The following is a 19,930-nucleotide window of genomic DNA, read 5'->3' as shown; positions in this document are numbered from 1 at the left end:
AAGAATTGTGCAAGAAATTTGCAAAAGAGACCACAAAATTGCTTGCTGAATGCATCGGACTCCCTTACCATTCTAATCTAGTAACACCTATTTCTTTGGAATATTCAATAACTGTTCAGAGTATATTCTTTTAAAGTAAAGATAAAGCCACTTGATTTCATTAGCATTTTAAATAATGACATTTCTTTTTATGACTCATATATAACTTACAGTGAGCACTTTTCCAATAGTATACTCCTTTGTGATGACCAAGGAAGTCCCATACCAGAATGCCAGTGCATATGATGCATAGATCAGCAAAAAAGCAGCACCCATAGAAATGTTGGCTGTGATAGCTTTTTTAATTCCAATTCTTTTAGCTTCTTCTAAATTTTTATTGTACCTTGGAGAAAGAACAAAAATTATCATATATACTCATAAATCTTATGAAAATGTCAATGCAGCATGACGGTGATTGAGTAGCTAGAATATGCTCATCCTAGTAACATACATGTATTTTCCTTTTGCCCTTACACTGACATTATGTTATTACTATTTTATTCTCTTCTTGTAGAACATGAAAATGAGGCTTACAGGGACTAACTTATTTGTGGATGAGTATTCTAACAGTTCCTTCTCTGGCTTTAGCAATAGTGAAATAAGTGAAGCAATGTTTAGCAAACATACAGGATATGTACTGTTTCACACACAAAACAAAATAAGAAGCCAGAATTTGCATGCCTCTTCCATTAATTAATATAATGGAGACATAGTTCTAGAAAGTACTAAACACAAGAATGTCATTTAAATCTCTGACCCTTAAGGACAACTTGCTCCGGAGCCTGCCTCCCTTTGGTACTCTTGGAAGGATCAACTGGGAGATTACATGTGTGAGAGATTTTTCGTGCTTTGAATTGCCATGTAATACATTTAAGCTATACAATTTATCTTGTTTCCATAGATATCTATTTTAAAAGTCACTGACCTAAAAAATTTATCGAGGCTTAAAAATATATAATATTCCTCCAGTATTTATCAGTGTCCCCTTCTTTTATTCTTTCTACACACTGCCTATATTTTTTCTTCCAACATTTTTCATGCCATGGCTGCCTGCTGCTAGGGGTAAGTGGCTTGGGCCACCCAAGGCTTTCCGGTTATGAGGGCTAAGAAAAATAAAAATTTCAACATTTATAGCCCTGCTATCCATGCACAGCACAATGTCTTGGAGAACGCCCATGAGACCTCTTGGCATAAGTATAAGGAGTTACATACAAAACAAGCAAGCAAACATAAACAACAATGAAAAATGTTGGAGTCCACCGAAACATTTTCTTTCTTCAATTCTAATGGCTTAACAGGCTTTAAAGTACTTTAAACCTTCAACGAGTGGACAATTTTTGATGTTAAAGCAAAAGGAGATAGTGCCTATAATTTTACCTTCATTTAAAAGAAACATACAAAAATTGATTTAAGAAGATAGATATGGAGATAAGCTAACAGGACCAAGAGTTAAAGAAAGACACAAAACTTTACAAATATAGAAACAAGGTAAAATTATTAGAGAAATAGGACAAATGGTAATTTAGCCTTAAAGTTGTCTTTATCCTCTTTGTCAGACCTCCTATCAAAACCCAGAGTATTGCCTTGCAGAAAGGAGCTCAGGCTATTGAAATGAAGAAACTTATTGGCAGAATTCAGAGTTGGGAATCTTTGGTCCATTAAATACACCAGTATCTGAATGTTACAGAGTATTATGTTTTCTTTGAAGGATTCATTTCATTAATACAGCAGAATTCGACCCCTGACCAATATGAGCATGAATTCTCTCTGGTCTTTATGACTACTTTTTATAAACAACTACTTTATCACAAATATAAAAGCATGCCAAATGAAATTTATATGTCCACTAAGAACAAATTCAAATGGAACTTTATAGTCATAAAATATGCAGATCCTCAACTTTTCAGTTATAACATGTTTCCTTTGCAGGGTTCGGGGGTGTGGCACACATAAGTGTGTATATATCTCCCACTTTAGGAGTTGAGCTGAGGTACACAGTACCATCTGCCATAAATTACACATGATTACATTAAGAAAATTTAATGCTTATAACCCACACTCTAACCATCTCCTTTCTGGCCTTTCTGACTACTTTTTTTTTTTTTTAACTAGCCACTTTATCATTACAAAAGTATGGCAGATGAAATTTATATGATGATCACATCCACTAAAGACCAAATTTAAATGGAAATTTATAGTGATAAAATATGAACATCCTTAACTTGCCAGCTACAACATGCTTCTGCAGAGTATGTGTATATCTCCCACTTTAGGACTTGAGGTATAAGGTACTACTTGGCATAAGTTACACATGATTACATTAAGGAGGTTTAATGCTTTTGACTCACACTCTACCATCTCCTTTTTTTCCATTCTTGCTTACTGAGACTAATGCAGAAACCATTTCACTGATATGCTACTGTCCTATACAGCCAGAGGAAACATTTGCACAAGAAAAAGCAACAACAGGAAGAAAATAATTTAGACACCATAAAAGCTAAATGAAGATAAGGGGGTAGAAGAGAGAGCTGACATAAACAATATTCTTTTGACATAGGCTCTTTGTTAATTTTTCCATAAAATGTCAGTCAGTATAAAACCAGATTTTAATATCATTTTTCCATTAAAAGATTTAACATAGGAATAATAAAGTAGAAGTTCCTAAAATGAACTGAATATAGCAAAACATTAATATTTAGAAAATCTTCTTCTTAACTATTATGAAAATACTTGTCAAAGATGAAAGTAAATGCTTAAAAGGAGGAATAATCTTGGTTAAACAAATGGAAAATAATACTAATAGACAAATATATTTGCAAAGCACACATAAGAGAGAAGAATATTATTAAATTAAGGAGAACAAAATGATTCTATTACATTTGTTTACAATTAGGATTAAATTTCCATTCCAAGATAGCTAATTTCCTCCTGTATCTGCTATTTTGAAGAGAAAATCAGACCAAGACTTTGATTGCTAGTCCATATGGAAAGAGATACAAAGAGAAAAAGAGCCAGAGAGAAAACTGAAGGAATATGTTTGTTCTAAAAATAATCTTATCCATTGTGCTTTCAAATTAAATCCCAAATCTAGGTACTTGTCACTCTTGTCTCCACTCTAGAGCAGGCTACAATAATTCCACTCCTGGGACTGCTGTATCAGCACTCCACTGATCTCCCTGATCCCACCCTTTATCTGTTCTCACCCATTCACCAGGTCAAAACAACATGGTCATTCTTCTGTTTAGTACCCTCAGCCACTTCCCCAGGCCCATGGAATAAAGTCCTAGCTCTTCTCTGTGGCCTACAGATCCCCACATTCTGGCCTCTGTCCATATCAAATTTCCCTCACTCATCTGACCTCTAATCACACGTCTTATGATATTTCCTAGAACACAGAAAGCCTTTGACACCTCAGAAAATTTGGAAGATTCTTCTTCCAACCCATCCATCCCTATTCCCACCATGGGTGGCTCTTTTTCATCTCATAGGTTTCAACCTTCATGAAACCTCCTGAAGAGGGCTTCCCTGACCACCATACTTAAATCTTTCCTTTTCATCCTCATCAACACACAGACTGATTGTTTTTCAGGGAATTTAAAAAAATCTATAATGTCTTTCAACCCCCTCTGATTCTCTCATCATTTTCCCAAATAATATTATCTCCAACTGGTGCAGTAGATACTTGCTCATTTGTAGTCTGTACCCTTCCCTTCCTCCTGTAAAAATTTAAGCTCCAAGAAAGAATGGGCTTTATTCAATGGAATGTTGGCATGGCCATTAAGCAAGACTTCCCATTTTATTAGTTAGACACAATTGAAATCAAAAGCAAAATCCTTAGCAAAAATCAAAAGAGAACACATATGTTGTTTTCCTTTGAACTTTGATACTTAGCTATCATACATTATCTTAGTGGGTATAAAATATATCATATGAACAAACAAATGTGTGCAGTATAAAAACAATTCTACAGTGACTATGCATGCAATCATATCTAAGGTCAAGAAACAGAACACTTCCAGAGCCCGAGACTCCTGGGCCATGTGTCCTACTCTTATCAGACAACATTACTTCATCACCAGAAGCAACCATTGTTTTGACTTTAAAATTCCCTTTATGGATTTACCACACAATGCTATACCCAAAACAATATATTTAATTTGTGTGTAAAAAAACATTAAAAGATTATATCAGAATATTAGAGTATCTATTAAATTTTAAAGAAAGTCTCTCACTGCTCAGAAATCAATGGATCTGGTGAATGTTATAAATTTCAATAAATTACTATCTAAACTCTCAGAAAGCTAATAAAAGAGAACAGTCACAGGACAATAGTAAACAGCACATAATAAAAAAGATTTTGAGCTTTTGTACAAATTTGTTTTTGGTTACATTTTTATCTTCCAAATTATGGAGCATATCCATCTAAGTAGAAGCCTGGATAAAAAGGGGAATGAACCACAGATTAAAATGTTCCTATACACTTTACAGGAATTATTCAATCTTACAGAATCAAGAATTAGCTTGATAGACCAAAAACAAAAAATCAGAGATATAAAATACATTTCAGACTTAGTAAATTATTTTTATATCACTGTCTACCTATAAAACCGTAGAAAACTCTTTGAATTAACAGATATAAAAAGAATGCAACTAGAATTGTAACTTCTCCAGAATATTAGCAATGCTATAATGTATTCATTAAGCTATTTAAGGAAATACATTTATATTAGGAAAAACTCTTATAATTAACACTGTCAACATGAAAGGTATATGAGATGACACAGAATTGAACATTTCTAGCAACTTTAAAAAGAAACTCAAACCTTTCAAGTTCTTTATTTTGTCCTCCAAATGCAATCACAGTTCTAATGGCTGCTAAGACTTCTTCAGCTACTGCTCCAGCCTTTGCATATGCCAAGAGTTCTTTATCAGTAAAGGATGACAATATCTGTTTAAAAGTGCAATTCAAGATACTTCAAAATTTTTAACAAGTTATCTTTCTCTTTTGCAAAGTAAAAATAAACAGATATACACAAATGCTGTTTGTAGATTAATGCATGTAAAGAACAAAATCTCTCTTTTGTCTTTGGTCATGATGTTGCATTTTTTAGAATACATATTCATTCTGTAAACCACCTCAAAAATCTCTATGAACTGTGACTGTCTGTAGTACATTAGATTAATTACAAAATTTATTTTCCCAATGAAAACCTCATTGACATAATTATAACTGGAACTTTTGGGCAATGTTAAATTTCATAAAATGTATACCATACTATAATCATAAACAAATATAGAAACAGATATTATATCAAGGAAATATGATATGTGTTTAAAGCAACTGCTTTTGATACTTTGGTTAAGAAGTGTTAAGTTCCAGGAGGCTAGAGGAATGCAGGGGACCAAGTGACTTCAGGAAGGTTTCACATGCCAGGGTAAGTACAGAGTTTCCTCTGCTGTTAGAAAAACAATACATTCAGCCACTAGGGAGGTCTTTATTTCCTGGAAGCTCTTTGATCTTGCTGTCTGATTTATGAGCATTTATTCCATAAACAGAACACTACTGGTTACCTTATATGCACAAGATCTCATTTATTTGTCTCAGTTGCACAGTGAAATAAGTATTATTTCCCCCACTTTGTATATAATGGAAACATGAGAAGCTAATTAATTTGCTAATAGTGGAATATCCAGGATTTAAGCCTGAGTCCACTAGCTTCAAAGCCTAGTGTGAATCTCTCCCTGAAACCAGCTGCTAACATGAACTATTAGGAAAGCTGAATCAATTCGTACACATGAAGGTTACTGCTTGCACAAGGAATGCCAAAGTGGTCAACCATCTAAATAAGTATTACACATAACCAATTTATAATAAAATTCTGATTAAACAGTATTATACTCTTTCAGCAGGTAATTCACAGTCATTTGTAAGCTCATTAATGTAAGTAATATCAGTCTATTCCTTCTCAGCCTGAAAAGATCAAAGTTGTTTTGATTTTAACAGTGCATTTCTTCCTTTCCTGATGTGCAAGTAAATCGAGCTATAACAGACACAGGAATGGGTAGATGAAAGTTTTTAACACTTATTAATGATGTTCTATGAGCAGATGTCATGCTGCATGTACTTGTCTTCTTCAGTACCCAAACAATATCCCATAGATTCACTAGACCTTCCTGACTTTGAGCCCTCCTTCTAGGGCTGGTCTACCACACTTTTCTGAATAATTCACAAACTTATGAGACTAGTCAGAGCCATCCCTGAGCATATAGGTCTGCAGAATAGAGGAGGCTCATAAAATATGCTTTAACAATGCTTCTCCACTCCCCTGTACTGCACTGACACAGCTTAGGCAGCTAACAACAGAAGAGTTATCAAGAAATATTTTTGGAGTTTTAAAATATGCTATTTTAATTTACTATAAATGTATCAAGTACCATAATGAATTCCTTTCTCCTTCTATGACCTTCCTAAGCAGACGAGAACATGACAGGATCTTTATTAAGTGTCTTTTCAATAGATTATATGTGTCAAAAGAACAAAACTCTCAAACCTATTCTCAAGGATATTAAAAATTAACTTCTACTATTCTTCCAATATAAAAAATAGGTGACACTTCCATTATTCTAATTACCCATATAAAACTATATAAAGTATCACTAACCATCCCTTTCCAAAGTCTGATGGTTTCTTAATAAAGCCTAATAGGTATTAGTTTGAGATATATGAAACTGTTATTTCTACAAGTTAAAAAGCTGTTTAGGGCTGGGGCTGTAGCTCAGTGGTAGAGTGCTTGCCTTGCACATGTGAAGCACTGGGTTTGATCCTTAGCACCATATAAAAATAAAATAAAGGTATTATGTCCATCTACAACTAAAAAAGAAAAAATCTGTCTAAAAAGTTGGGGATCTAGCTCATTGGTAGAGTGCATAATTAGCATATTTGAGGTTATGGGTTCCATGCACCACCACAACACCAAACACACATACACATACACAGAAAGAGAGAGAGAGAGAGAGACAGACAGACAGACAGACAGACTGACTCAGTCAGTCTTATATATACAGTTTTTTTATCCTTCAGACTACTATATTCAGAAGGAGTATTTGGGATTACTATAACAATTGTGACCACATCCTTATCCCATTTTCCCACTTACAAAAAAGTAGTCTTTTGTTTTTTATAAATGTTTTATTTTTAATTTTTTTTAATTTTGAGGTGAGTGTAGACTCACATGTAGTTGTAAAAAGAATACAACGAGGTCCCATATGTTCCTTATCCAGTGTCCCCCAATAACAATATCATGAAAACTACAGAATAAGATCCAAACCAAGAATTTATTGATAATACCCAACAATATCATTCACATCTACCATCTTATATGCACTCATGCATGTATGTGATGTTTAGTTTAAGCAATGTTATCACTAATACAGATTTATGTGACTTCTGCCACAGTCATGAAGAACAATTCCATCATAAGGTATCTGTCCTCCTGCTACCTTTTACAACCAAAGCCACCTCTGCCCTCACCCCTTGCCTCTTCTTTCCCCCAACATTCCTAAATTCTAGCATCCACTAATTTATTGTCATCACTATAATTATGCCATTTTAAGAATGTTATATAAATGGAATCATACAGCATATGACCTTTTAGGATAGGCTTTTTTCTCACTCAGTATAATTCTCTAGAGATTCATCCAGGTTGTTGCATGAATCAATAGTACTTCAGTTTTTAATTGTTGGGTATATTCCATGGTAGGGATGTACCAGTTTATTTAATCATTCACCTATTAAAGGAGATCTGGATTGTTTCCAGTTTAAGGCTATTCTCTCAATAATGCAGGAGTGCAGTGGCTGGGTTATATGGTAACTGCAAATTTTGTTTTGTAAGAAACTGTGAAACTGTTTTCCACAGTGGCTGTGCCATCTTACATTCCCACCAGCAATCCATAAGCAACTAGTTTCCTCTGTAGTCTCTCCAGCATTTGGCATTTCACTTTTTAAAAATTTTAGCCATTCTAGTAAATGGGTAGTGGTATCTCTTTATGGTTTAATTTGCATTTCACTGTTGACCAATGCTGCTGAACAACAGCTTATTTGCCATCTTTACAGCCCCTTTCCTGAAATGTCCTTTCATGTCTTTTGTTCTTTCTCTTATAGTTTTTCCTTTTAATTGGATGTTGAGAGTTCTTTATATCCTACATAGTAGTTATTTGTCAGATAAGTGGTTCGCATATAATTCTTTCCCAGTCTGTAGCTTGTCTTTTCATTCTCTTCACATAGGCTTCCACAGAGGAAGAGCTTAATTTTGGTGAAGTCTAACTTATCTCTTTTTTTTTTCCCCAAATAGGGATTATGCTTAGGGTTTTAAGTCTAAGAACTCTGCCCAGTCCTACATCCAAAATATTTTCCCTATGTTTTTTCTAAGTTTTACAGCTTTAGGTTTTACATTTAAATCTGTGATCCATTTTGAGTTAACTTTCCTATGAAATACAAAGTTTAGGTTGAGGCTGTTGCTATTTTGCCTATGGATGTCCAATTAAACTCTGGCACTATTGTTGAAATTGTTGAAAGGGTTGTCCCTTCCTCCATTAAAACACTTTTGCACCTGCATCAAAAATCAGCTGGGCACATGGGCATAATTGTTTTTGAGTTCTCTATTCTGTTTCATTGATCTGTGTATTTATTCTTTCACCAATACCACACTGTCTTGTTGACTCTTAACTATACAGTACACCTAATACCAGGTGGACTTCTTCTTTTTTTCCCCTACGATTGCTTTAGTTCTCCAGGGCCTATGTTTTTCCATATAGATTTTTAGAATAGCCTTGCTTGTCTGTCTATAAAAAAAAAGCCCTACTGAATTTTTATAAGAACTGTCTTAAACTTCTAAGTCAGTTTGGAAAGAACTGACTTCTTTAAGCATTGTCTTCTAATTCTTAAACACATGATGTTTCTTCATTTTTGGTCTTTAATTTTTCTCACCAGCACTGAATAATCTTCAGCACAGAGAGCCTATACATTTAAGTGGTTAAATTTTAAATTTTAATTTTAATGATTTTAAAAGGTGTTATATTTTCAACTAGTTGCATTAACTGTATGCATTAACTTAGAAGTTCTAGCACTTTGTTAAAAAAAGAATGGTGAGAGTAGACTTCCTCAACTTATTCTGATCTTAGGAGGAAGATAGTCTTTCACCATTAAGCATGATATTAGCTGAGGGGTTTTGTTGATGATCTTTACATATTTGAAGTAACGGTCTTCTATTCTTTTTTAAAAAAATATTTTATTAGTTGTTAATGGACCTTTATTTTATTTATATGTGGTGCTGAGAATCAAACCCAGTGCCTCACACATGCTAGGCACAACTCCAGCCCCAGTCTTCTATTCTTAACTTGCTGAGAGTTATCATCAATGGGTGTTGAATGTTGCCAAATGTTTTTATGTGTCAACTTATATGATCATGTTTTTTCTTGTTTAGTTTGTTGCTATGGTTGCTTACAAAGATTGATTTTCAAACATTAAACCAGTATTACATAGCTGCAATAAATCCCATTTGTTTATAATGTATAATTCTTTTATACATTTGCTGGATTTGTTTTGCTAATATGGTGCTTAGGACTTTAATTAATATTCATATATGACTTATAAGAGTCTACTGGTAACATTTCACCACTCATAATTTTTGGTTTCAACCATCAATATGATTTATAAATCTCAGTGGGAAAAGTAAAGTCTATTGTATGTATATGTCCATACTTCAGCTCTTTCTGTTGTTCCTTATCTCTTGCCAATATTCCAATATCCCTTCTCTTATCATTTTTTTTCTGTTTGAAGAATGTTACTTAGCCAGTCTTCAACAAAAGGTACACAGTGAAAATATTTTCCAATTTTCTTTAATCTCAAACTATTCTTACTGATGTTACATTCTGGTTATTCCTGGAGGATAATCTTACCAGATCTAGTATTTATGCTTGATAAGTTTATTTTGTTTTTGGTTTTGAATACTTGAAAAATATTGTGCTGCTTTCCTTCTGGAATTCATGGCTTCAGATGAGAGATTTGTTATCATCCAAGTTGTTGTTCCCCAATAGGTAATGTGTTATTTCTCTCTGGCTAGTTCCATATTTTTTTCTTTGTTTTTCAGTAGTTTAATTATGTTCCATAGCATGAATTTCTTTGGGTTTATCCTGTTTGGGGTTAGCTTCTTGCATCTAATGGTTTGTCTTTTACCAAAAATGGGAAGTTTTGCAGGGCATGGTGGTGGCTCAGGAGGCTGAGGCAGGAGGATCTCAAGTTCAAAGCCAGCTTCAGCAATGGAAAGGTGCTTAGAAATTCAATGAGACCCTGTCTCTAAATAAAATTCACAATATGGCTGGGGATGTGGCTCAGTGATTTCAATCCCCAGTACCAAAAAAAAAAAAAAAAAAAAAAGAAGAGGAGAAAGGGGGGGGCGGAGTTTTTAGCCATGACTTCTTCAAATTTACATTAGCTCCATTGTTCTCTTTCTCCTTTTCTTTTGGAACTCTGATGATAATATGAACTTAGGATTTTTTGTTATGATCCCACGGGTCCCTGAAGCTCTTTTCCTTTTCTCTATTTCAGACTGGATGAATTCTATTATTCTACATCCAGGTTCCCTGATTCAATTCTATCATTCCCATTTATTTTCATAGATGATACCCACTCAGCATGATTCTTATTCCTATTGTGTCTATCAGTTCTCTAATTTCATTTTGATCTTTTTAATCACTTCCATTTTGCTGTTTTTTGTTTGTTTGTTTGGTTGTTTTTTTTTTACTTCAAAAAAATTGTGAGGCATTTTTATGATAGCTATTTTTAAATTGATGTCAGATTATTCCAATATCTCATTATCTCAGGGTTGGGGCCAACAAATTGTTTTCAGTTTTATTTTCCCATTCAAGTTGTAATGCCCTTGATTCTTGGTATGATAGATGACTTTCTATTGCATCCTGCACATTTTTTTTTTATTTTCTTAGGAAATGCTGTTGTCTGTTATTTAACTCTCATAGTTTAGCAGGCAGTTACTCTCTTTAGGTATTGCGTGGTATTTCTGGCCTACATTTGTGAGTTCTTGTAGTGTTTTGGTCAGCTGGGTTTATCTGGAGCTACTGGGATCTTTATGGCTCCTGTTTCCACTTTCCGAGAAAGTGAAAGTGGTTTCTCCAGGTAAGACTTGCAGTATCTCTTGGTAGGGAAAGAGTGTGGTGGTTACCCCTATTTCTGCTCTCCAGCTGCCCCAGTATCTCTGGTCAGGGGAATAGGGTCTTGGGCACATAGCTACAAAGGCAATTCCCAGACCAAGCTATTTGTTGGGACTGGAGCCCTTCCTGTTCTTGCCTTTTGCTTTTGTATCTCTGAGTTGCAAAGGAGAGCCTCATGCTCACTGGGATAAAAAGGCTTCCCAAATTAGTACATATTTATTTTTTTAATGTGGTTGATAATCAGATACTTTAAGAAATGTTTTGAAAATCATATCAAAAGATTATTTCAGAGTAGAGATTATAATTTAGGTCTCAGCAAGTAGCCTAAGGCTCCTCCTCCTACTTAAATAGTATCTGAAGAAATAAGTAATTAATTATTAAAATATTAAATCATGGCCTGTATTCCTAACTTAGATATTAACAGATTTTAAGTAGTTTTTCAATCAATGACTGATGTAAAGAGTTTGCACCTAACTTGCTTAGTGTCCTAGTAAACAGAAAAAAAATCAATTAACAACAAGAAATTTTTGCCAAATATTTTAGCTGACCGATAACCATTAGGAACACCATTTAAATCCTTCATAACTATGAGCAACAAATTGGCAGAGTCCTCAGAACTTTAATTTCTTCCTCCATAAAGTAAGATAAGACCCATGCTTCAGAAATATAATATATGTATTTGCTTGACATAGCAGATATTCAATAAATGGCAGTTATGGTTTGCAGTAACAAAACAACATCTATCCCATAGGGGGAAATTTCTAAAAGTATACTTACGGTCTGACTTACTCTGTGTCGGGCGTGGCTGTGGTTGGTCTTCCACTACTTACATCTTTTTGGTATATAAATTTGTAGCACCCTCTCCACATTATATGGAACCCAACAAAAAAATTATATAATGGGCCAATCTCTTTATTGCATACCCAGTCTTACATCAAATCAGTTTGTAAAATGAATACCACTATCAAAATGGGAAAGGAGTTTCAAAAAAAATCATTGGAAGAACTGTGCAGAGTTGGGAGGACCATTTGACTGGGAGAAAGAGAACTGAAAGCTAAGAACTTACATGTAACTAAGGCTTGAAAGTATCTATTTTCTTAAATTATTATTCTAACAATGGATCTGAATATATATAAACACAGAACCACTCACAGTGATGGAAAAACTGTAACATAAATTTACTAAGTAAGCAAAATCTACAAAACCAAAACTATTAACATTGAAAATGTTAGTTGAATAGAATACACGTGTCATTCACTGAACTTGAATATGGCATTGTTCACTACAGTGAGTTCAATGTGAGTGAGTTCACTATATTATTCTCTACATAACACAGATCTTTGGAGTTCAGCATGTATTTTTCATGAAGGCACAGGATGATATGTAAAAGCCACTTCCATATTTTTCATCTCTTCCCCAAATTCTCACATGGCCAAGAACATCACAGAGCAAGGGTTAGTACTCAGTGAGGTGGGATCAGCTTATTCTGCCAATTGTGAACAGAATATTTGAAGGCAAATATCAAATTCAGAATCATTGCTATCATGGTTAAAAGATCCTTCCATGGGGTTGTGGGGAGCAGTTTAAAATCTGGATGTGTAGTCTTTACCTACCTTTGCCCAGAGAGCAGCTGACAGTCCAAGAACAGGGCTGATGGACAAAATCACAAGGGTTAGCTTCCAACCACGTGTAAATCCTATTATATAACCAGTGAAAAATGTTGCCAGTGACTGAAATAACATTCCAATTTTGTCACCAATTCCTTCATTAATCTTGGAGATATCACTGAAAGAACAGATAATGTTAGAAAATGTCAGAATTGTACTCCCAGAACTTTTTTTCCTGAGTTTTGTTAGGTGTTGAGTATATTAATTTACATCTATAGTCTTTGTTGTATGGGCTTGTTTTATTTGGCAGGGTGTAAGTTTATAGTCAAAAAAAAAAAAAACCAACTGTCATTAACAACAAGAAGCTGTAATTCAGATGACCCTAGGAAATGGAGATGGTATAATTAAGAAACTGTCAATGCAGAAATTTCAAGTAGCTTAGAAATTGCACTAGAAGATGTGATATTAATGCTGTACTGTACACTGCTTTCTGCATATTCTCAGAGTATTTCTTGATTTTGGCAAGTCTAATCCCTCATCCAGTGCTAGTCATGCAGGTTCCCTCATTGCTTGCCAGGAGACTGAGAACAAAAAGGTGCATAAGACATGGTTGCTGCTTAGTCTTATGAGTGATACATTAATACCTCCTAACAGATCTGATGACATCTATTTCACTTCATTAAGGATAAGACCCACGTCAGAGTTAAGAATAAAACTAGGTACTTACTCTGTGAGCCGGGTATTAAGCTCGCCAACATCATGCACGTCAAACCAGCCTATCTCCTGCTTCATTATAGCATGAAAAAACTGTTTTCTAATTTTGTGGACTTGTCTTCCAGCGGCCATGCACCAAAATGAAACCTGAATATAAGCAGCAACAAGCACACCAGCACCGATTCCACTATAATAATAGGCATACCTGAAAAAAAAGAAGACTGTACATACTCTGTTTTCTAATCAATGCATCTCTCCCTACCAGACCACTCACTTACTTTTAAGTTTTCTGGGCATTTCTTCATCCTTAACAAATAATAAGGGGTTGTAACAAGCAGAATTGATGGTCAGCATCCAACTATCTCTGGGTCAATATCAAGGAATTTGTAAAAATGGTTTCCTCTTTGGCTTAAACCCTAAGTTTTTACTTAACAGCAGTATAATCTCATCAAGCTGCTTAGTAATATTTCCAAGACTCAGTTTTCTAACTGGATAATGGAGGTAACAATAGTAATGCAGTATTGTGTGAATATACCTGGACCAGTGCCTGGCACATAGTAAGCACTGAGAGAATGTCAGTTACTATGGAAGATCATGTGTGCTGGGACCTCAGAGAAATGCATCATTATAATCTTGACTACTTTTATTAGATCAGCATTGATCAATAAGCCTCTGGAGTGGTCTCTGCACATTAGAGGATGGATAGAAGTGACAGAACTTGTCAGAAAGTGAAACCAAGATAGGGAAGTGGTCCCCTGGCCTTTTGGTCTGTTAGTCTAACACAGTTTAGATGTTAATTGACAACTGAAAATAAAAGGAGTTTTTATATTATCTATGCAACTGGACATTATCAACAATCATGAGCTATCCTAAAATGTTCAATGAACCAAATAGTAGCTGTTCCAGTTTAAACTTCAACAATAAAAAATAAGCATCTTATAAAACCAGATGCTTGATATCTATAAATGTTGAATTAATGTTTTCTTATATTTCAAAAAGCAAATAACTCTTGGGCTTCAATAAATATTTTATTGTTGTTGTTTTTGGCACCAGGGATTGAACTAAAGGGCACTTGATCACTGAGCCATATCACTAGCCCTATTCTGTATTTTATTTAGAGACAGGGTCTCATTGAGTTGCTTAGCTCCTTGTTGTTGCTGAGACTGGCTTTGAACTTGTGATCCTTCTGCCTCAGCCTCCCAAGCTGCTGGGATTACTGGCGTGCACCACCGCACTCAGCAAAAATTAATTTTTAGGTTAAAGGAAAACATTCTAAAACAGGATACCAATTTCCCCATTTTTAAAAGTTCTCTACTTGCTGTCTTCTAATAAGAATGCATGCCATGTAGAAGCTGTAAAAATGGCCATGCAATAAACAGTCCCTGATGTCACTGTTCACAATTTTGAGTTCAACCCATCAGGAATCTTGCTAGACAAATCTTCCCCTCAAGCTCTATCTTCTAGTTTGCAATTTATTTGTCAGAGAATCTATAATCAGAAAACTAAATTTTAGTTAATAGGTAACTCTGGGTTAATTATTATCAAAGTGTTAATGATATACCAAGAAAGAGCTAAATGAAATCCCATTTAACAAGTAGAGCTCTTGTTTTGAGAGTCAGTAATATATTCTAATGTAACATTTTAAACAACCAAGACATTCTAGTTTTCCCTGTATAAAAAAACAATTCTTCTTCACAGAAATAATTGGAGGTATTTGCTTCTCATCTTTCAAAATAGAATCAAGTGTGTCAACTGTCTGCACTTTTCTTAAACCTATCATTTAGATTATAACATACAATCATTCTGATTCACTAATATATAACTTTGGACATCTGTTATAAATTGTTCTGGGGGGTAAACTTCATGATTCATGAATCATTAACAAAAAGTTTCCCTGTGTTAGGTCAGAGTGACTTTATTTCCTTTGGGATGTTTTATTACTGAGAATTAGATGTTGGCCTTTAAAAAAAATTTTTAGGCTGATCTATCATGTCATGATTGAAAGCACTCAAGAAAAAAAACTGAATAATTACAAAGTCATTAAAAATAATGATTCATAATTCAACTATATTTTAAAAGACTACCTTGTCCTCTTCTAATTTCCCTGTGTATGTATTCTGTCTTGGCCAGTGCAGATATAAATCTAATTTAGGCTTAATCTTAACTTTGGTTCATCTTGTGCAGCAAATATTTTTCTTTAAAAACAACCACAAGAATGATAAATTATACTCCATGTATGTGTAAAATGTCAAAATACATTCTACAAGTCAAAAATATGTAAAAAATTCTATAATGCATACCCCTTGAATCCTAATAATGGGTTTTGTTCTCCTCAAAAATTTACTTGTTTATTATGACACTGCAAAGTTTTGAAAGATACTATAAATGGACTGATACAGAAAATGTTAACAAAAAAAATGTTTAATTACGTGGTCATTTCTTCCTCCAGACTGATGTTCAGTTGAAAGTCAGCTCCACCTAGATCACCATAAAACAAACATAAAATTTATGTCTCTTTGGTCTCCAGTAAAAATAAGAACATAAAAATGAATCAACTTCATCTCACTTAATAATTTACACAAAATAGGTCAAACTGACTCAGTTTTAATTGCAAAAAAGCAGTATGTCATCCACTTAAATTCTTCTTTGCTGGCTGTGTGCAACCACATACAGACTAAATTCAATGAGGCTTACTTGCAAAAAGACATGCAAATTGATAATAAATATCAACACATACTTGACACATATTTAAAATCTAATACTGCATTTCTCCAGTTTTTATTTTTATTTTAAAATTATTAAATAATTATCACTATGAACAATGTATCAAATTATCACAAAGAATTGTGTAGTAAACATCACCCAATATTAGCAAAATGCTAACATCTTTGGGCCAAGTACTTTAAAAAGTCCTTCACATCTTTATCCCCCTCCATACACACAAACACACAACAAATAAACACTTATTCAACTTTTTGCATATATATTTTCAGATTTCATACATGCATATATACACATGGGCAAATACAAACACATGCTTAGTTTTTTAAAAATGGACTCACAGTCTACATGCAATGGCCATTTTCCTTGTCAGTATATATGTGAATATATTTTTTCAAAGTGTAATCTATTTTAGTTGTTTCTAATATTATACCGCAATAAATAATGCTGCATTAAACATACTTGTGCACATAATATGGTAAACATTTTGTAGGATAAATTATCACAATCAAGACTGCAAGATCAATGGGTAGATACACTTTAAATCTTATAGTCATTACAAAAAGCTAGGTTACAATGTGAGAGAAGTCTGATCTTGATGAGTGTGGAAAAGAGGAGGAAAAGTATTTTTGGCAAGATGAGCAATATGGGCAAAGTATATGACAAGTTTGAAGAATAAGCAAGCCAGTGTGGTGGGGGAATGGGATATGTTTCATGGAGGTAAGAAGGGCCATATGTGCCTGGAAAAAATAGTCTATTCAGGCATGTATGGAATATGAAAACAAACTGGCAATCAATCAGTGGTTCTGAGATAAAATGGCTATAATCAGAAATATGATCGAGGAAGATTTAGCTGTCAGTAATGGGCAAGGTAAACTGGAAGAAAGACTAAGGAACTTGAACTGTTACAATTATATAGGGGGAAAAGGCCTGAATGAGAATAGAAAGTTAGGAAAATATAATATTTACAGTGGAAGAAGTCACAGGACCTCATTAATGGAATGCAAGTAGACAGTAAAAGTAAAAAGTGATCAAGACTCTAGCCTAAGCATCTGGAGAATGGCAGTACTATGGTGGGAAATAAGCCAGTAGAAAGAGTTGCTCTTAACAGATGAAGGAAGATTATGAGATCAGTAGTGAGCACTTTTATTTTTTAGTGCTGAAGATATTCAACTGAAGATGTCCAAAAAGTACTCAGACTATGACTTTTCAGTTTGAGAAAGTTCAGGCTAAGACCATGTAAATACATATATTTTCAAAGTCAAAACTAGATCCTCAGGGCTGGGGTTGTGGCTCAGTGGTACAGTGATTGCCTAGCACATGCAAGGCCTTGGGTTCAATCCTCAGCACCGCATAAAAATAAATAAATAAAATAAAAGTATTGTGTTCAACTACAACTAAGAAATATTTTTTAAAAATTGGATCCTCTGCATTTATATACACAACAATACCACATATATAGTTTCATTCATCAGAAACCAATTCTGAAACTAAAATAGTCACTTTGACTCTTGTCTTCTGGCTTCTTGAAACTCATTCCACTGTGACCACATTCCCTTAGTCTCCTGTTCACTGGCTCTCTGTACTATTCCTCCTCCCTAAATTCTGGTGTTTCCCAGAATCCTATGCATGCTCCCAGAATGGTCTTGGCCAGCTTCAGCAATTCTCAAATCTGTATCTGGAGTTATTCAAATACCATCCTTCCTCATGGTTAATGCTCTGGTCCCCCATCATCTGAACCCCTACATTAGCTTGTGGTCATTTGCCCACATTCCTTACAACATGGAGACTTAGAAAAGGAGTTTAGACCAAGATTTTAGACAAGCGTTCTCATTAAGGGGTTGGTGCCCAAAGTCATTGTTTTTAAACATTTATAAATTATTTTAGACATTATTTGTGCTGCTGTTAGTTTTATTTTTGGAGTTAAAACATGCTTCTGAGGGTGGGCTGAGAGGTAGTATCTAGTATGCCATCATCCCCAGCTCAAAATAAAGTCAAAATATGTTAATTATTTTTAAAAGAAAAATATGTATTAGAATTTATATTTTATGAAACCCATTTAGAATAATAAAAGCAGCATAAAGAGTATTTTATAGAAATTAGATTTGATAGTGTTGAGAACTACTATTCTGAACCTTGAATTTGGGTCTTAATTTTCTGAATAATTCTCTCATGAGAGCTGAGGATGTCTCTCAGTGGGTTTGTGCTGCCTTGCACATGCAAGGCCCTGGATTTGATCCTCAGCACCATCAAATTTTTTTTTTCTTATGATCAACTGTTGTTTTGAAACATAATAGTGCCTGAGTCAAATAATACTAAGGTTTAATTTTATACTCTTAACTATGCCAGATTACGTAGAATCAGACTCTCTGGAGGGAGGGTCCTATAAATCTAAATTTTTAATAAGTACACCAAGTAATTATGCTTATTAAAGTATAACACAATTGTGGTGTTGCTAAAGTGTGAAAACCTCATCTAAATCTAAAGAGTACCAACTGCTGTGATCTCAAAAATCTGTTCTGTGGCTGCCCATGGTGGCACAAGCCTGTAATCCCAGTAGCTTTGAACCTGAGGCAGGAGAGAAGGATTGCAAGTTCAAAGCCAGTCTCAGCAGTTTAGCAAAGCCCTAAGTAATTCAGTGAGACTCTGTCTCTAAATCAAATTAAAAAAAAAAAAAAAAAAAAACACTGGGGATATGGCTCAGTGGTTGAGTGCCCCTAGGTTCAATCCCTAGTACCAAAAATAAAATAAGATAAAAAGGACTGGGATTGTAGTTTAGCTGTAGAGTACTTGCCTAGTATGTATAGGGCCCCAGGTTCAATGCCCAGTACTACAAAACAAACCAAAAAACAAAAAACTGTTTTGTTTGGCTTTCAGTCTGTGTATGTATATATTTATATATTTTAAATTACTTGCCAATATCTAATACTAGAGAAATTCTATACAAAAATCCAGACTTCAGATTTCTCATTTTAAAAAGTAAAAGATCCTAATGCTCGCTTTGCACTCTCACATGACAATCGGCTAGAACTAAGTAGAGTTCAGCCTCCATTCAGCTCTTCACCATTCCCTATTATTTTACCCGAAGATTCGGGGATCTCCTTCACAATTACCTGCTTATCCCCTATAGATACTGTATGACCCACGATGCCTGATTTACAAATTCATTACGAGTAAATTCTTTAGAAAGGTGATAATCAAGTGAATCTTTTATTTAGTGAGGATATTACAGGAGAAAAGAGCCAAGTCAAGACAAGATTTGGCATAGTATTTTTAATTTATTAAAAATAACTTTTGTCAACCTCTACTTAATTAAGAACCTTCTACCTTGACCTTCTATTTCAATCAGGTCTTCATGTTTTCATCATACTTTATCTGTTGAAACAATATGATTTTGTTGTTTCCATTTGTAATCTTCAGTGACTATTTCCATTGCATCAAAGATAAAATCCAAGGCCCAGAATACGTCATATTAATCCATTTGCAATCTTGTCACAATGTACACGTGACAGAGCATCATATTTTTGAAGTATCAACCAATGGTTTTCCAGATATTTTCTTTATCCCCACATCCTTTTCCTCATTCTAGTAGCTATGAGGAAATCAGGAAATCACTGCCACAG

At 34.3% G+C, this 19,930-nt stretch overlaps 1 protein-coding gene across 1 annotated transcript in view; it reads right to left on the bottom strand.

The window, feature by feature from the left end:
- ABCB1 (ATP binding cassette subfamily B member 1) overlaps positions 1–19,930 on the bottom strand; it is an 83,982-nt gene that overhangs the window by 37,379 nt on the left and 26,673 nt on the right. Inside the window, exons 5-9 of the mRNA XM_081287890.1 lie at positions 16,016–16,064; positions 13,600–13,791; positions 12,879–13,050; positions 4,863–4,987; positions 211–382 (exon numbers count right to left, since the gene is read on the bottom strand). Of these exons, the coding sequence (XP_081144016.1) occupies positions 211–382; positions 4,863–4,987; positions 12,879–13,050; positions 13,600–13,791; positions 16,016–16,064 (710 nt within the window). The remainder of the gene's footprint in view (positions 1–210; positions 383–4,862; positions 4,988–12,878; positions 13,051–13,599; positions 13,792–16,015; positions 16,065–19,930) is intronic.

This window comes from Spermophilus citellus (genome assembly GCF_964194105.1).
Source record: "Spermophilus citellus genome assembly, chromosome: 3".
NCBI lineage: Eukaryota > Metazoa > Chordata > Mammalia > Rodentia > Sciuridae > Spermophilus > Spermophilus citellus.
Note: the sequence above shows the minus strand (reverse complement) of the source record. Positions and strands in the feature narration are given on the sequence as shown.